Source organism: Salvelinus namaycush, unplaced genomic scaffold (genome assembly GCF_016432855.1).
Source record: "Salvelinus namaycush isolate Seneca unplaced genomic scaffold, SaNama_1.0 Scaffold40, whole genome shotgun sequence".
NCBI lineage: Eukaryota > Metazoa > Chordata > Actinopteri > Salmoniformes > Salmonidae > Salvelinus > Salvelinus namaycush.
In genome coordinates this window covers 121,028-139,765 of record NW_024061008.1, presented here as the reverse complement: position 1 = coordinate 139,765, position 18,738 = coordinate 121,028, and the positions used below count along the sequence as shown (strand labels likewise).

Here is an 18,738-nt window from a genome sequence, read left to right as displayed (position 1 = left end):
AGTTAACAATTTAAATGAACATTCTACATTACTTTGAAAATTATTGCATCACAATACCAGGCAGCCATTGCAAGTGTACCCATGAGTTTACCAGCCAAATTGCCAGGGTTAGAGCTTCCAAGTCCGTTCAATTCATTCTATTTCTATGCTCCCAACACTTCTCTCCATCTTTACCGCAGTGAACTTTATTGCAACTAAAATGGAGAAGAGTGTGACTTTGACTTTTTTGTTCTGCTAGTCAGCAGTACACCTCTCCTCAAGGGTGATATTTGTGTGTATTACATTATAAAGCAGGTTATGATAGACCAGAGAACAGATTAATTAAAGACCAATCAATCAATAAAGATCAACCCTAGCTTGAATAGGCCTACTCCAAATTCCCAAGCCCCTATAGCCGCTCCTCCCAAGCCCCTATAGCCGCTCCTCCCTAGCCCCTATAGCCGCTCCTCCCAAGCCCCTATAGCCGCTCCTCCTACGCCCCTATAGCCACTCCTCCTACGCCCCTATAGCCACTCCTTCTACGCCCCTATAGCCGCTCCTCCTACGCCCCTATAGCCGCTCCTCCCTAGCCCCTATAGCCGCTCCTCCCTAGCCCCTATAGCCCCTCCTCCTACGCCCCTATAGCCGCTCCTCCCTAGCCCCTATAGCCCCTCCTCCTACGCCCCTATAGCCGCTCCTCCCAAGCCCCTATAGCCGCTCCTCCTACGCCCCTATAGCCGCTCCTCCTACGCCCCTATAGCCACTCCTCCTACGCCCCTATAGCCCCTCCTCCTACGCCCCTATAGCCCCTCCTCCTACGCCCCTATAGCCCCTCCTCCTACGCCCCTATAGCCCCTCCTCCTACGCCCCTATAGCCCCTCCTCCTACGCCCCTATAGCCACTCCTCCTACACCCCTATAGCCACTCCTCCCACGCCCCTATAGCCGCTCCTCCCAAGCCCCTATAGCCGCTCCTCCTACGCCCCTATAGCCGCTCCTCCTACGCCCCTATAGCCGCTCCTCCTACGCCCCTATAGCCGCTCCTCCTACGCCCCTATAGCCACTCCTCCTACGCCCCTATAGCCACTCCTCCCAAGCCCCTATAGCCACTCCTCCCAAGCCCCTATAGCCACTCCTCCCAAGCCCCTATAGCCACTCCTCCTACGCCCCTATAGCCACTCCTCCTACGCCCTTATAGCCACTCCTCCTACGCCCCTATAGCTGCTCCTCCCTAGCCCCTATAGCCCCTCCTCCTACACCCCTATAGCCGCTCCTCCTACACCCCTATAGCCCCTCCTCCTACACCCCTATAGCCCCTCCTCCTACACCCCTATAGCCCCTCCTCCTACACCCCTATAGCCCCTCCTCCTACACCCCTATAGCCCCTCCTCCTACACCCCTATAGCCCCTCCTCCTACACCCCTATAGCCCCTCCTCCTACACCCCTATAGCCCCTCCTCCTACGCACCTATAGCCACTCCTCCTACGCCCCTATAGCCACTCCTCCTCAGCCCAGGGGAATGTTTGGGATGGTGGTCGTGCAGGGTTGGGTTTTCTTGTGCTTTAACACTGAAGGAATTCAACACTGCTAAAACAACAACTATCTGGTCTCGTAGGAAAATGCCACATTTATAACCGGACTTTGTCTGCTGTACATAGAACACCACAGTTAAAAGGTAGACTCTGCAATATGACATCAGCATACACGGTGGGGTGACTTCCTGCTACTACATAGGCTGAATCACTCCCTTCATTTGAGTGTTCACACATACCTCCGCCATACTGTATGCACAAGTGTCCCAAAGCTGAGGGAGTGAAAATTAAATCGAGGGGGTTAGGGGCTAATTAGACCCTCGGATAGCCACGTTGGCCAAGCCAGCAAGGCTGCAGAGCGAAGTGCTATCCCGACACACACCGTGATATGTTTGCAACTTGATACAAAAGACTGGAGAGGCGTGCCCAATTATAAGTCCCTTTGCAGTTGTTTGTTTGTCTGATTGACACATGTAACAGATGAAAAACCTCACAAATTAAACATTTAACTGTTACTGAGGTTTATATATCTTGTAAAACAACAGGGGGATTTGTTCATTTAAAATGTCATGCTCATTTAATTATTTAAACGTGGAACATGAATTACATCATTCAAGTCACGAGCGTGTCCCGAAGTCGATGGGTTTAGTGATCCCTCGCCACTCTCTGGAAGTCACCCTCGCCACTCTCTGGAAGTCACCCTCGCCACTCTCTGGAAGTCACCCTCGCCACTCTCTGGAAGTCACCCTCGCCACTCTTCGAAAGCAACATGTGACAAACGGAGGGTCCTCCAAGCGAGTTGGCAGGGGTGAGGGTTTGGGATTCACCGTTACACTTATATCAATACTGTTAGCAGGAAGTCACCCCACTGTGTATGATGGTGTCATATTGCAGTGTATCTTTAAAAAACCCTAGTCTCTCTCTTCGTCATTGGAACATACCACAGTTTACAAAAACAGTTCATACATCATCAAAACAAACATTAAAACAAACCCACCCCAATCAACTTATTGATCTGAAACATACAACCCCCAATAAGCTTGTTTATTGATGAGATCAGTGAGAAAATATTGCTTCTAATAGGATAACATCAATCAATACTTTTCAGACATTTACGACATTCATAATTTTTTGAGAGGTTTCTACAATTTAGCAATCTGTCGTTTAATCGTTTCGTGGGATGCTATGGCAACAGGAGTGTGAACTTGGCATTGTGTTGGGGTTGTTCAAACCCTAGTGCATGATGGGTAGGAGTACAGGATTACCATTGGGGTGCTGATTGGAAGGGGTTGGGGGCTCTAAACTCTCCCATTCATTCTCTCTCTCTCCCATTCATTCTCTCTCTCTCACACACACAAACACACACACACACACACACACACACACACACACACACACACACACACACACACACACACACACACACACACACACCAGGGGCATGGTCAGGAGGGATGAATGGAAAGCCAAGCAGGACAAACAGGAGTCTCTTAAAATACTCAATTTCCAAACCTTTTACAAAAACAGTTGTAATGAGTCACTCTGTCCAGTCTGCAGTTCTGTCTAGTTACCACCAGGGGGGGGGGGGGGGGTGGTTCAATAACTCCAGGGATGAGGGCTGGACCCAGGCTCCCGGCTCTCTCACACCAGGCTCTTGCTTTGGGGAGAGAGGAGGGGGAGGAGAGGAGCCGGCCTTTGGAGGTGAGAAGCTGTCCTACTGGAGAAGAAGAGGTGGGGGAGATGAAGAATGGTGTGGAGAGGAAAGAAGGGAGGGCATGTGTTAATGAGTTTGGGTTCCAGTCCCACTGGCAGGCTGGGAGTCCAGATCAAAAGGTACAGGGGCATGGGGTTAGAGGGTTTAGATGGGTGGTGAGAAGTCAAGGGTTAAATATCAGGGTTCACAGGTCACTCCTAAAGTGCACCCTGATGCTTGGCGAGCGCTGGGTGTGGGAGGGGCTTATATAGCCTAGCTCCTCCTCCTGTAGACTGCCACTGCATGAATAGCGGCCAGCCTCTGGGTTACCACGGTTACCTCCAGTGTTGTTTCCTTCGAAGGAGCGGGAGAACACGGCGCTGGCTGTACGCGATAGGCTGCTTAGAGCGCTATGGCTCGGCCCCTTGGGCACCGATTGGCTGGACGTCAGCGTCAGACGTTTGATTGACAGATCCAGGTTCTCGATCAAGGCCTGCCCCCCTGGAGTACAAGTCTCCTTCTCCTTATGCGACCGTCCGCCTAAATGCCACTTCCTGCTTCCTGTCTTGGTCCCTCCCACCCCAGGGGTGATACTGTTGCTGATAGTGATAGTGGGCGGAGTCAGGTAGTCCGGGCCGGACCCTCTTTTAGGCCACACCCCTTCGTCCACTTCCGAGATATCCATCAACTCGTCCGGGGAACCCAAATCCACTGCGTCTAGCGAGAGAAGGAGGGAGAGCGAGAAAGAGAAGGAGAGAGCACCTTTTTACATTCCACTTCAAGCACTGGTTGCCATTCAGCTGTACTACTGTGTGATAGCAGTTAGTGGTACTGTGATCAGTTAACTTATCAGGTATCACCAGTTATCAGAGGCCAGCAACAGGCAGAGGTCTGGGCAACAGGAGTAGTAGAAAGCAAAACGCATACCCACCACACACACACACGCACACACGCACGCAAACACTGATTACTATCTACTATCTTATATTAGCAGACGGACAGATAGGCAGGTCCTTCATTACAACTGAACTGATATAAAAACTGAAATTAATACTAAATAAAAACTTTATAACATCTGGGCAAGAGACTCCCAGTATGGGCAGACTAGATAGAACCCCTTTCTGATTTGATGAGCACAGTGACCTAATGGCCAATCCAGAGCTGCCTATCCTCCTCAGCTGCTACAGCTAACCAATCAGAAGAGAGCAGTCTGTCACCCCCGGCAACTCAGTGATGTGTTGGAGCAAGGAGTTTTAGAGACCAAAATACCAAACTTCCTTCACCAGTGAATGGAGAACAGAGGGAGAATGGATGGAGAGAGTGAGGAGGAAGAAAGAGCCCGGAGGACATACAGTAACACCTAGGGTTTCTCTTTATTTTTACTATTGTCTACATTGTAGAATAATACTGAAGACATCAAAACTATGAAATAACACATTTGGAATCATGTAGTAACCAAAAAATAAACTTTGCCTTGATGACAGCTTTGCATACTCTTAGCATTCTCTCAACTAGCTTCATGAGGAATGCTTTTCCAACAGTCTTTAAAAGGAGCTCCCACATATGCTGGGTACTTGTTGGCTGGTTATCCTTCATTCTGGTGGTCCAACTCATCCCAAACCATCTCAATTGGGTTGAGTTTGGGTGACTCTCCTTGGTCAAATAGCCCTTACACAGCCTGGGAGGTGTGTTGGGTCATTGTCCTGTTGAAAAACAAATGATAGTCCTACTAGGCGCAAACCAGATGGGATGGCGTATCGCTGCAGAATGCTGTGGTAGCCATGCCGGTTAAGTGTGCCTTGAATTCTAAATAAATCACAGGCAGTGTCACCAGTAAAGCACCCCCACACCATCACACCTCCTCCTCCATGCTTCACGGTGGGAACCACACATGCGGAGATCATCAGTTCACCTACTCTGTGTCTCAAAGTCACGGAGGTTGGAACCAAACATTTAAAATTTGAACTCATCAGACCAAAGGACAGATTTCCACCGGTCTAATGTCCATTACCCGTGTTTCTTGGCCCAAGCAAGTCTCTTCTTATTATTGGTGTCCTTTAGTAGTGTTTTCTTTGCAGCAATTCGACCATGAAGGCCTGATTCACGCAGTCTCCTCTGAACAGTTGATGTTGAGATGTGTCTGTTACTTGAACTCTGAAGCATTTATTTAGGCTGCAATTTCTGAGGCTGGTAACTCTAATGAACTTATCCTCAGCAGCAGAGGCTACTCTGGGTCTTCCTTTCCTGTGGCGGTCCTCATGAGAGCCAGTTTCATCATAGCACTTGGTTTTTGCGACTGCACTTGAAGAAACTTTCATAGTTTTACAGATTGACTGACCTTCATGTCTTAAAGTAATAGACTGTCGTTTCTCTTTGCTTATTTGAGCTGTTCTTGCCATACTATGGACTTGGTCTTTTACCAAATAGGGCTACCTTCTGTATACCACCCTTACCATGTCACAACACAACTGATTGGCTCAAACGCATTAAGGAAAGAAATTCCACAAATTAACAAGGCACACCTATTAATTGAAATGCATTCCATGTGACTACCTCATTAAGCTGGTTGAGAGAATGCCAAGAGTGTGCAAAGCTGTCATCAAGTAGCAACGGGTGGCTACTTTGAAGAATCTCAAATATATTTGGATTTGTTTAACACTTTTTTGGTTACTACAAGATTCCATATGTGTTTTTTCATAGTTTTGATGTCTTCACTTTTATTCTACAATGTAGAAAATAGTAAAAATACAAACTTTTGACTGGTACTGTAGATATCAGGAGAGGCAACGCCGCACGGCAAAAGTTAGTCAGCAAACCAATCAGCCGTCATGCTTAGATAAGACCACGCCTCCACACACTGTTACCTCAGTTACCCTGGGGATGGGGAGGGTCTTAGTGCTGGGCCCTCCCTGCGGAGGCAGGCCCAGAACCCTCGTCCACCAATCGCCTCACAGACTTCTGCCTCCTGACCTCTTGACCTCTAAGACTGAGGTCGTGGGTGGGGCTGACCTCTGAGGCTGACCCCAGCGGCTCCGGCTCGGGCTGGGTTAATGGTCGGGGGTCACGGGGTCGCAGAGAGTCTCCATTGGGCATCGTCACACTGATCTCTGGGATGGATGACCCTTGACCTCCAGGGGCCGCCAGGTCACTGTCTACACTGACCTCCTGGGACTCTGGGGTCATGGAGATGGGGACACAGATATGAGACAGACACACAAACACAGACAGTAAAATAAATGTGATGGCAAAAAAAAAAAATCATGATCACACAGTATCCAGAGTATAGTGATAATGCACATGCAGACAGTGATAATGTACACGCATGTATAGACAGTGATCATGTAGAAATGTAATATTGTGTGTTGGTCATGAATGACAAAAATAAAGTGAATGCATCAGTATTACATACAGTTGAAGTCGGAAGTTTACATACACCTTTGCCAAATACATTTAAACTCAGTTTTTCACAATTCCTGACATTTAATCCTAGTAAAAATTCCCTGTTTTAGGTCAGTTAGGATCACCACTTTATTTTAAGAATGTGAAATGTCAGAATAAGAGAGAGAATTATTTACTTCAGCTTTTATTTCTTTCATCACATTCCCAGTGGGTCAGAAGTTTACATGCACTCAATTAGTATTTGGTAGCATTGCCTTTAAATTGTTTAACTTGGGTCAAACGTTTTGGGTAGACTTCCACAAGCTTCCCACAATAAGTTGGGTGAATTTTAGTCCATTCCTCCTGACAAGAGCTGGTGTAACGGAGTCAAGTTTGTGGGCCTCGCACACACTTTTTCAGTTCTGCCCAAAAAAATTCTATAGGATTGAGGTCAGGGTTTTGTGATGGCCACTCCAATACCCTGACTTTGTTGTACTTAAGCCATTTTGTAAGTATGTTTTGGGTCATTGTCCATTTGGAAGACCCATTTGCGACCAAGCTTTAACTTCCTGACTGATGTCTTGAGATGTTGCTTCAATATATCCACATAATTTTCCTGCCTCATGATGCCATCTATTTTGAAGTGCACCAGACCCTTCTGCAGCAAAGCACCCCCACAACATGATGCTGCCACCCCCGTGCTTCACGGTTGGGATGGTGTTCTTCGGATTGCAAGCCTCCCCAATTTCCCTCCAAACATAAGGATGGTCATTATGGCCAAACAGTTCTGTTTTTGTTTCATCAGACCAGATGATATTGCTCCAAAAAGTACGATATTTCCCCCCATGTGCAGTTTCAAACCGTAGTCTTTTTTATGGTGGTTTTGGAGCAGTGGCTTCTTCCTTGCTGAGCGGCCTTTCAGGTTATGTCGATAAAGGACTCGTTTTACTGTGGATATAGATACTTTTATACCCGTTTCCTCCAGCATCTTCACAAGGTCCTTTGCTGTTGTTCTGGGATTGAGTCGCACTTTTTGCACCAAAGTATGTTCATCTCTAGGAGACAGAACGCGTCTCCTTCCTGAGTGGTATGACGGCTGCGTGGTCCCATGGTGTTTATACTTGCGTACTATTGTTTGTACAGATGAACGTGGTACCTTCAGGCATTTGGAAATTGCTCCCAAGGATGAACCAGACTTGTGGAGGTCTACAATTTGTTTTCTGAGGTCGGCTCGTTTCTTTTGATTTTCCCATGATGCCAAGCAAAGAGGCACTGCGTTTGAAGGTAGGCCTTGAAATACATCCACAGGTACACCTCCAATCCACCTCCAAATTATGTCAATTAGCCTATCAGAAGCTTCTAAAGCCATGACATCATTTTCTGGAATTTTCCAAGCTGTTTGAAGGCACAGTCAACTTAGTGTATGTAAACTTCTGACCCACTGGAATTGTGATACAGGGAATTATAAGTGAAATAATCTGTCTGTAAACATTTGTTGGAAAAAGACTTGTGTCATGCACAACGTAGATGTCCTAACCGACTTGCCAAAACTATAGTTTGTTAACAAGAAATTTGTGGAGTGGTTGAAAAACAAGTTTTAATGACTCCAACCTAAGTGTATGTAAACTTCCGACTTCAACTGTATAGGCAGTGATAATGCATCCGTAATATGTACAGGCCTTGATAATGCATCCGTAATATGTATATACAGTGATAATGCATCAGCAATGTGTACATGCAGTGACAATGCATCCGTAATATGTATATACAGTGATAATGCATCCGTAATATGTATATACAGCGATAATGCATCAGTAATGTGTACAGGCAGTGATAATGCATCCGTAATATGTATATACAGTGATAATGCATCAGTAATGTGCACAGTCAGTGATAATGCATCCGTAATATGTATATACAGTGATAATGCATCCGTAATATGTATATACAGTGATAATGCATCAGTAATGTGTACATGCAGTGATAATGCATCCGTAATATGTATATACAGTGATAATGCATCAGTAATGTGTACATGCAGTGATAATGCATCCGTAATATGTATATACCGTGATAATGCATCAGTAATATGTATTTACAGTGATAATGCATCCGTAATATGTATATACCGTGATATGTATCAGCAATATGTACAGGCGGTGATAATGCATTCGCAATATGTACAGGCAGTGATCATGCATCAGTAATATGTATATACAGTGATAATGCATCAGCGATATGTTATTTCACTGCTGCTAACTACTTGTTTCTATGATCTCTTATTGTTATCTGTATTTTTTTGAAACGGCATTGTTGGTAAGGGGCCTGTAAGTAAGCATTTCACTGTACACCTGTTGTATTCGGCGCATGTGACTAAAAACATTTGATTTGACAGTGATAATGTATAGAGGACAATGTGGAGACAGATGAGCAGTGATGTAGTGAATAATACATAGATAAGTAAATATCTTGATGTGGAGAACCCATGACATGCTGAACTCCAGTTCCTCCTGGAACTGATAACCTCTCATTAGTACTCAGTAGAGCTGTGTGGATGGGAAGGGTCTGGAACTGATAACCTCTCATTAGTAGTCAGTAGAGCTGTGTGGATGGCAAGGGTCTGGAACTGATAACCTCCCATTAGTAGTCAGTAGAGCTGTGTGGATGGGAAGGGTCTGGAACTGATAACCTCTCATTAGTAGTCAGTAGAGCTGTGTGGATGGGAAGGGTCTGGAACTGATAACCTCTCATTAGTAGTCAGTAGAGCTGTGTGGATGGGAAGGGTCTGGAACTGATAACCTATCATTAGTAGTCAGTAGAGCTGTGTGGATGGGAAGGGTCTGGAACTGATAACCTCTCATTAGTAGTCAGTAGAGCTGTGTGGATGGGAAGGGTCTGGAACTGATAACCTCCCATTAGTAGTCAGTAGAGCTGTGTGGATGGGAAGGGTCTGGAACTGATAACCTCTCATTAGTAGTATTGGATTCTGGGTAAACTTTGAACATTGAGATGCTAAAGATCAGAAGCAGAGTATATAATTGAGTGACGAGACTGGCTTTTATGTCAGAAGTTAATGGTTCTCTGTAGAAAGACAGATGCTTTGGAATGTGTTGGGTGGAGATCTTGGAAACTAACAATGTCACTGAGGGTGAGAGGGTAATACATAACGTTAACATTACGTCAGGATATGTCACTCACTGAGGGTGAGAGGGTAATACATAACGTTAACATTATGTCAGGATATGTCACTCACTGAGGCTGAGAGGGTAATGTATAACGTTTACATTATGTCAGGATATGTCACTCACTGAGGGTGAGAGGGTAATGTATAACGTTTACATTACGTCAGGATATGTCACTCACTGAGGGTGAGAGGGTAATGTATAACGTTTACATTACGTCAGGATATGTCACTCACTGAGGGTGAGAGGGTAATGTATAACGTTAACATTACGTCAGGATATGTCACTCACTGAGGGTGAGAGGGTAATGTATAACGTTTACATTACGTCAGGATATGTCACTCACTGAGGGTGAGAGGGTAATGTATAACGTTTACATTACGTCAGGATATGTCACTCACTGAGGGTGAGAGGGTAATGTATAACGTTAACATTACGTCAGGATATGTCACTCACTGAGGGTGAGAGGGTAATGTATAACGTTTACATTACGTCAGGATATGTCACTCACTGAGGGTGAGAGGGTAATGTATAACGTTTACATTATGTCAGGATATGTCACTCACTGAGGGTGAGAGGGTAATGTATAACGTTAACATTACGTCAGGATATGTCACTCACTGAGGGTGAGAGGGTAATGTATAACGTTAACATTATGTCAGGATATGTCACTCACTGAGGGTGAGAGGGTAATGTATAACGTTAACATTATGTCAGGATGTCACTCACTGAGGGTGAGAGGGTAATGTATAACGTTAACATTATGTCAGGATATGTCACTCACTGAGGGTGAGAGGGTAATGTATAACGTTAACATTATGTCAGGATACGTCACTCACTGAGGGTGAGAGGGTAATGTATAACGTTAACATTATGTCAGGATATGTCACTCACTGAGGGTGAGAGGGTAATGTATAACGTTAACATTACGTCAGGATATGTCACTCACTGAGGGTGAGAGGGTAATGTATAACGTTAACATTACGTCAGGATATGTCACTCACTGAGGGTGAGAGGGTAATGTATAACGTTAACATTATGTCAGGATATGTCACTCACTGAGGGTGAGAGGGTGATGTATAACGTTAACATTATGTCAGGATATGACACTCACTGAGGGTGAGAGGGTAATGTATAACGTTAACATTATGTCAGGATATGTCACTCACTGAGGGTGAGGGTAATACATAACGTTAACATTACGTCAGGATATGTCACTCACTGAGGGTGAGAGGGTAATGTATAACGTTTACATTACGTCAGGATATGTCACTCACTGAGGGTGAGAGGGTAATGTATAACGTTAACATTACGTCAGGATATGTCACTCACTGAGGGTGAGAGGGTAATGTATAACGTTTACATTACGTCAGGATATGTCACTCACTGAGGGTGAGAGGGTAATGTATAACGTTAACATTATGTCAGGATATGTCACTCACTGAGGGTGAGGGTAATACATAACGTTAACATTACGTCAGGATATGTCACTCACTGAGGGGGAGAGGGTAATACATAACGTTAACATTATGTCAGGATATGTCACTCACTGAGGGTGAGAGGGTAATACATAACGTTAACATTACGTCAGGATATGTCACTCACTGAGGGTGAGAGGGTAATGTATAACGTTTACATTACGTCAGGATATGTCACTCACTGAGGGTGAGAGGGTAATGTATAACGTTAACATTATGTCAGGATATGTCACTCACTGAGGGTGAGAGGGTAATACATAACGTTAACATTACGTCAGGATATGTCACTCACTGAGGGGGAGAGGGTAATACATAACGTTAACATTATGTCAGGATATGTCACTCACTGAGGGTGAGAGGGTAATACATAACGTTAACATTACGTCAGGATATGTCACTCACTGAGGGGGAGAGGGTAATGTATAACGTTAACATTATGTCAGGATATGTCACTCACTGAGGGTGAGAGGGTAATACATAACGTTAACATTACGTCAGGATATGTCACTCACTGAGGGGGAGAGGGTAATACATAACGTTAACATTATGTCAGGATATGTCACTCACTGAGGGTGAGAGGGTAATACATAACGTTAACATTACGTCAGGATATGTCACTCACTGAGGGTGAGAGGGTAATACATAACGTTAACATTACGTCAGGATATGTCACTCACTGAGGGGGAGAGGGTATGTATAACGTTTACATTACGTCAGGATATGTTATTGTTAGTCATCAGGGATACTTGGGAGGAGAAGAGACACAGTCTGGTATCAATAACCATGACAGCCTTGAGTTGGGGAGGAGTGAACACTTTGGGGTAGAGGTCAGGTCAGATGAAGTGAGGAAGAACAGATTCTAAGGTTCTGTCTAGCAACAGAGATGTATTGACTGTTCGGTTGTGGAGGAGGAGACAGCCTAGGAGAAAGGGTTACATATCAGTGCTTGTGTGAATTACAGCTGTAACGACCCTTTGGGAAGAATTAAACTTTGTTAAGCTTCTCTCGTGTCCTTGAGTTATTTACTCAGAAAAAGACGAACCTAACAGTAGTCAGTCGAGCTGCGTGGATGGGAAGGGTCTGGAACTGATAACCTTTCATTAGTAGTCAGTAATTGTCCTACAGACAGGCCACTACAGAGACAGACAGACTAATGTCTTTAAATCACTAGACAAGCTACAGAGAATAGGTCAGATACCCTACTGAGACTAGGATAGTGTTCCTAAACCCAGTCCTGTTTGTGTGCATGTGTGTGTGATTGTATCTTACCATGTCGTTTCCAGCGGTGTCCTCTGATAGAGAGTGATGTGACTGCGTTCCGTGAGATCCTACAGGACGGAATGCACATTGAGGGGCAATTATTAGTAGTTCAAAACAGGTAAACAGGAAACGTCATTTAAAATCATCACCCATCAGAAAACAATATTGATCTAACGTGGCACATGCTACCGTTATGGAATGCAATGTCAAAATCCAATATATTCAAATGTCCACACAAAAAAAGATGAATCTACGAAACTATACCTATAGATGAACCATGAAAACGGTGTCGATAGAATTTATACATAACATACCTAGACGAAGTAGGGGTCATCTCCACCTGAATGATGCGAGTTCCTTCTTTACTAGCGCCAGACTTTAGCGCTGCACACTGTTGGGAGGACTTGATGGCATTACCCACCTAAACACACAATGTTAGGCATTGACAACGGGACTGTTGATCAACCGCTGCCTGCTGTGAAGCTGTGAGACACGGCAGCAGCCTTCAAGATTAACATCTCAATGTCTCAACATTGAATAATCTACTGGGATTACTGGCACCCCACACACCATGGGAGAGGTCAGTGTCCTGGCACACACCGGCGTGTGTGTGTGTGTGTGTGTGTGTGTGAGAGAGATGTCACCCACCAGTAGAGCTTCAGGGAACAATTCTAGCTGAGCTCGGTACAGAACATCATCCAGCGCCTTGGAACCCAGGTCCATCTCCCCATTACACCTGGAACACACACACACACACACACACACAGGGTCCGGGTCAAGGTTAAAATCAGGGGTCAGAGGTTAGGGCTAGTGTGTATCAGAGGAGGCTGGTGGGGGGAGCTATAGGAGGATGGGCTCATTGTAATGAATGGAACAGAGTCAAACATGTGGTTTTCATATGTTTGATGCCGTTTTATTTATTCTATTTCAGCCATTACAATGAGCCCGTCCTCCTATAGCTCTTCCCACCAGCCTCCTCTGGTGTGTGTGTTCTCACAGTGCGTAGTGTATCCCAGTGACGAGTTGAACCAGGAACTCAGAAGTGACGGTCAGACGAGAGCTGATGCCTTTATACCTCCTCAAATGTTGTCGTGGGAAACCACAGATACACACCCTGTTAACCAAATCACAGGGCAGACAATACAGTCAACCAATCACAGTACAGAGAACAGAGTCAACCAACCGAAACACAAAGGACAAGCTTTGAGAAATGTGTCAGCCAGCGTATTTTGTTTTATAAAAGAGCACTATGATTTGAAAAATCCATACCAGTCGAGCTATACTGCTATGTTTTGGCAGGTTTTGCAAGCAAACGTAGTGTTTGGGACAAGGAAGTCTCTTACTTGTGTCTAAATGTATTAACCTCAAGCAGCCCTGTTCCTAAAGGCCACAGTGGTGCCAGCATTCATGTTCTTTTCCAGTAGAACTGTAGTGAGCCAATCACCTCTCTGAGTGGCTTTAGCTCAGTGTTCAACACACTGCCAGCAGATGAAGTAGCCCTCACAGAGAGATCTGTGTGTCCTAGCCTCTCTAGGAAGTGGTAGTATCTTGGCTCAGTTCCACGCTCAAGTCTTAAAGAGGATCAGTTGAGCGGATGCTGGCATGTGTGTGTGTGTGTGTGTGTGTGTGTGTGTGTGTGTGTGTGTGTGTGTACGCATGTGAGTGTGTGTTGAGAATGGACTTTCCCTGATGGCAGAACAGCACAGGGTCATGAAGTATTATCTGTGTGTTACCTGGAGCTGAGCTGGCAGAGGGACTGCAGAGAGGAGGAGGACATGTAACTGAGGGACGCATTGTAACTCAACAGCAGGAAGGTCAGCACCTCGAACCTACACACACACACACACACACACACACACACACACACACGTTTGTTTTACTATCCTTGTGGCGACCAAAACATTTATTCCCATTAAAAATCATATTTTCCCTAATCACTAACCCATAACTCCTCACTAACTTTATTTCCAACCCCTAAACCTAAAACAGGCTTTTTCCCTTGTGGGGACCGGCGAAATGTCCCCCTTGTCCGAATTGACCTTGTTTTGTCCCCACAACAATAGTAAAACCACACACACACATACAAAATGCAACATTAACACAAACCAAGAACTGTTACACAACAGTCAATTAGTCATGAAAGAAATGTAGCACACAGCAGTCGAGTTCCAACTCAACCATAGCTCTCTGTCTCTGACCTGTTCTGAGCAGTGAATGTTTCTCTCTGTAGGTGAGGCCCGCTGTACACCACTCTACTCAGCCCGTGATTGGCTAAAGCCCCTTCAGTCAACGCCAGGGAGCCAATGTGGGAGGGCTGGGGGAGGGGTTTATTCATATTAATAACTTGATTCATAGAACGTTTCGAGTCATGGATTAGAAACACTTTCATCTGGGGAAGACTGAACAGTTGGTCGTCTCTATCCACACACTACTGTTCATAGAGAAAGACTGACTTGTACTTACCTCGTGGTAAACTGAGGGTTTGGAGAGGGAGGGGACAGTGAAAGAGAGGACTTTACTCTGTCCATCCTTATCTACGATCTCCTACATAGAGAGAGGGGGGGGGGGGGGGGGAGATGGAATGTCAGGTTGAAGGAAATAACATTTGTTATAAGAGCGTGCCAAGAAAGCCATGTCTGAGTGGTGTGTGTGTGTGTGTGTGTGTGTGTGTGTGTGTGTGTGTGTGTGTGTGTCTGAGTGGTGTGTGTGTGTGTGTGTGTGTGTGTGTGTGTGTGTGTGTGTGTCTGAGTGGTGTGTGTGTGTGTGTGTGTGTGTGTCTGAGTGGTGTGTGTGTGTGTGTGTGTGAGTGGTGTGTGTGTTCAAAGGCCTGCCAGGCAATGTCAGAGCTGCTAAATGTCAGGATGAGTAATCGCTGAGACAGGATGATGACTGACAGCTGACCTACTCTGTTATTGAGAGAGAGAGAGAGAGAGAGAGAGAGAGAGAGAGAGAGAGAGAGAGAGAGAGAGAGAGAGAGAGAGAGAGAGAGAGAGAGAGAGAGAGAGAGAGAGAGAGAGAGAGAGAGAGAGAGAGAGAGAGAGAGAGAAAGAGAGAGAAAGAGAGACAGCGAGAGAGTGTGTGTGTGTGTTGGTGTGTCTCTCACCAGGTTGTATATCCCCAGTAGCAGGGCCTCTATACAGCCTGAGGTGTGTGGGTCCCTGGCTGCAGACGGAGCCAGGAGGAGGGACCAGAGCAGCTCAGGGAGGAACTGCAGCACAAACCGCTGCAGCCAAAGCTCCCCGCTACGGTAGAACTCAAACAGCTGGTGACACACGGGTTCCAACAGCTAGAAGAGAGATAGAGAGGACAAGGTTTGAGAGGAGAGTTCACTTTAAGTTTTAGTTTCAACATACCTAGGTTGTTGTTTCATCTAAACCACTTTAAAAAGTTAACTGGTTATTTAGCAAAAAACAGAAGCTCCTGGCTAGTATTATTCAGAATGAAGCAATATTAGTGGAAAAGGATTGTATCAGTGTGTGTGTGTGTGTGTGTGTGTAATACGTACGTCACTGTAGTTCTCTCTGATGACTTTGTAAAGCGCTGGGACCAGGGAGCCTTTCTCCTTCAGAGACGCTGCGTAGCTGGACACTGCACTGTCAGGAAGGGTCTGTACACAATCACACAGATCAACACTCTGTACTCGGAGTAACCTTGAAATAACAGGTAACGATGTGTGTGTATGCGTGTGAGAGAATGAGTGAGTGAGAGAGAGCAACAAATATAACAAAGTCCTCTCATGCTTTGTTGATTTCAAAAAAGCTTTTGACTCAATTTGGCATGAAGGTCTGCTATACACATTGATGGAAAGTGGTGTTGGGGGAAAAACATACGACATTATAAAATCCATGTACACAAACAACAAGTGTGCGGTTAAAATTGGCAATAAACACACATTTCTTTTCTCAGGGCCGGGGTGTGAGACAGGGATGCAGCTTAAGCCCCACCTCCTTCAACATATATATCAGTGAATTGGTGAGGGCACTAGAACAGTCTGCAGCACCTGTCCTCACCCTACTAGAATCTGAAGTTAAATATCTACTGTTTGCTGATGATCTGGTGCTTTTGTCCCCAACCAAGAAGGGCCGACAGCAGCATCTAGATCTTCTGCACAGATTGGGTCCAAACAGTGAATCTCACTAAGACCAAAATAATGGTGTTCCAAAAAAGGTCCAGTTGCCAGGACAACAACTACAAATTCTATCTAGACACCGTTGCCTTAGAGCACACAAATAATTATACAGTGCCTTCGGAAAGTATTCAGACCCCTTTACTTTTTCCACATTTTGTTAAGTTACAGCCTTATTCTAAGATGGATTTAAAATAAATAAATAAAATATATATAATCTCAAATCTACACACAATACCCCATAATGACAAAGCAAAAACAGGTTTTTAGAAACATTTGCAAATGTATGTATATATATATATTTAAAAAACTAAACAGAAACACCTTATTTATATAAGTATTCAGACCCTTTGCTATGAGACTTGAAATTGAGCTCAGGTGCATCCTGTTTCCATTGATCATCCTTGAGATGTTTCTACAACTTGATTGGAGTCCACCTGTGGTAAATACAATTGATTGGACATGATTTGGAAAGGCGCACACCTGTCTATATAAGGTCCCACAGTTGACAGTGCATGTCAGAGCAAAAACCAAGCCATGAGGTCGAAGGAATTGTCTGTAGAGCTCCGAGACAGGATTGTGTCGAGGCACAGATCTGAGAAGGGTACCCAAACATTTCTGCAGCATTGAAGGTCCCCAAGAACACAGTGGCCTCCATCATTCTTAAAAAGGAAGAATGTTTGGAACAACCTGGCCGCCAGGTCAAAATTAGCAATCGGGGGAGACGATTGGAGGTGACCAAGAACCCGATGGTCACTCTGACAGAGCGCCAGAGTTCCCCTGTGGAGATGGGAGAACCTTCCAGAAGGACAAACATCTCTGCAACACTCCACCAATCAGGCCTTTATGGTAGAGTGGCCGGCAGAGACTGGGATTGTCAGGATCGAGAGAAAGATGAACGGCGCAAAGTACAGAGAGATCCTTGATGAAAACCTGCTCCAGAGCGCTCAGGACCTCAGACTGGGGCAAAGGATCATCTTATAACAGGACACCAACCCTAAGCACACAGCCAAGACAACGCAGGACTGGCTTCGGGACAAGTCTCTGAATGTCCTTGAGCGGCCCAGCCAGAGCCCAGACTTGAACCCGTTCGAATATCTCTGGAGAGACCTGAAAATAGCTGTAAAGCGACGCTCCACATCCAATCTGACAGAGCTTGAGAGGATCTGCAGAGAAGAATGGGAGAAACTCCCCAAATACAGGTGTGCCAAGCTTGTAGCATCATACCCAAGAAGACTCGAGGCTGTAATCGCTGCCAAAGGTCCTTCAACAAAGTACTGAGTAAAGGGTCTGAACACAAATTTGCAACAATTTCTAAAAACCTGTTTTTGCTTTGTCATTATGGGGTATTGTGTGTAGTTTGATGAGAACCCCCCCTACCCACAATTTAATACATTTTAGAATAAGGCTGTAATGTAACAAAAATTTGAAAAATGTCAAGGGGTCTGAATACTTTCCGAATCCACTGTACCTACCTCAAGACCAATACCACAGATAACTTCCACAAGGCTGTGAATGATCTAAGAGACAAGGCAAGAAGGTGTTCTATGCCATCCAAATGAACATAAAACTCTACATCCCAACTAGGATCTGGCTAAAAATGCTTCCATCAGTTATAGAACCTCTATGATTGTGAAGTCTGCGGTCCACTCACTAACCAAGAATTCACAAAATGGGACAATCAACCAATTGAGACTGCATGCAGCGTTCTACAAAAATATCCTTCACCTTCAACACAAAACCTCAAACAAAGCATGCAGAGCAGAATTAGGACAAGTTATTAAAACCCAGAAAAGAGTTGTTAAACTCTACAAGGAAGCGATGCCCACACAGATTAAACTAGATAAGAGTCCCCTCAGCCAGCTGGTTCTGTGGCTCTGTTCAAACACAAAACAGACCACCAAGGACAGCAACACAACTAGACCCAACCAAATTATGAGAAAGCAAAAAGATAACTACTTGACACACTGGAAAGAGTCAACCAAAAAAACAGAGCAAATTGGAATGCTGTCTGTCCCTAAACAGTACAAAGTGGCAGAATACCTGACCACAGTGACTGACCCAAAATTAAGACAATCTTTGACTATGTACAGACTCAGTGAGAATAGCC

At 45.1% G+C, this 18,738-nt stretch overlaps 1 protein-coding gene across 2 annotated transcripts in view; it reads right to left on the bottom strand.

Annotated features, from left to right (window-relative positions):
• Window positions 1–2,527: 2,527 nt before the first annotated feature.
• Window positions 2,528–18,738, bottom strand: part of LOC120041047 (hyccin-like) — a 29,498-nt gene continuing 13,287 nt past the window's right edge. Inside the window, exons 3-13 of one of the 2 annotated variants that reach the window (XM_038986013.1) lie at window positions 16,008–16,109; window positions 15,606–15,788; window positions 14,966–15,046; window positions 14,701–14,816; window positions 14,236–14,331; window positions 13,500–13,616; window positions 13,151–13,238; window positions 12,817–12,923; window positions 12,512–12,570; window positions 6,069–6,377; window positions 3,819–3,921 (exon numbers count right to left, since the gene is read on the bottom strand). In XM_038986013.1, coding sequence (XP_038841941.1) covers window positions 6,097–6,377; window positions 12,512–12,570; window positions 12,817–12,923; window positions 13,151–13,238; window positions 13,500–13,616; window positions 14,236–14,331; window positions 14,701–14,816; window positions 14,966–15,046; window positions 15,606–15,788; window positions 16,008–16,109 — 1,230 coding nt within the window. In that variant the 3' untranslated portion in view covers window positions 3,819–3,921; window positions 6,069–6,096. Of the gene's footprint in view, window positions 3,922–6,068; window positions 6,378–12,511; window positions 12,571–12,816; window positions 12,924–13,150; window positions 13,239–13,499; window positions 13,617–14,235; window positions 14,332–14,700; window positions 14,817–14,965; window positions 15,047–15,605; window positions 15,789–16,007; window positions 16,110–18,738 lie in introns of both variants that reach the window. The other variant, XM_038986014.1, reaches the window with a different exon arrangement.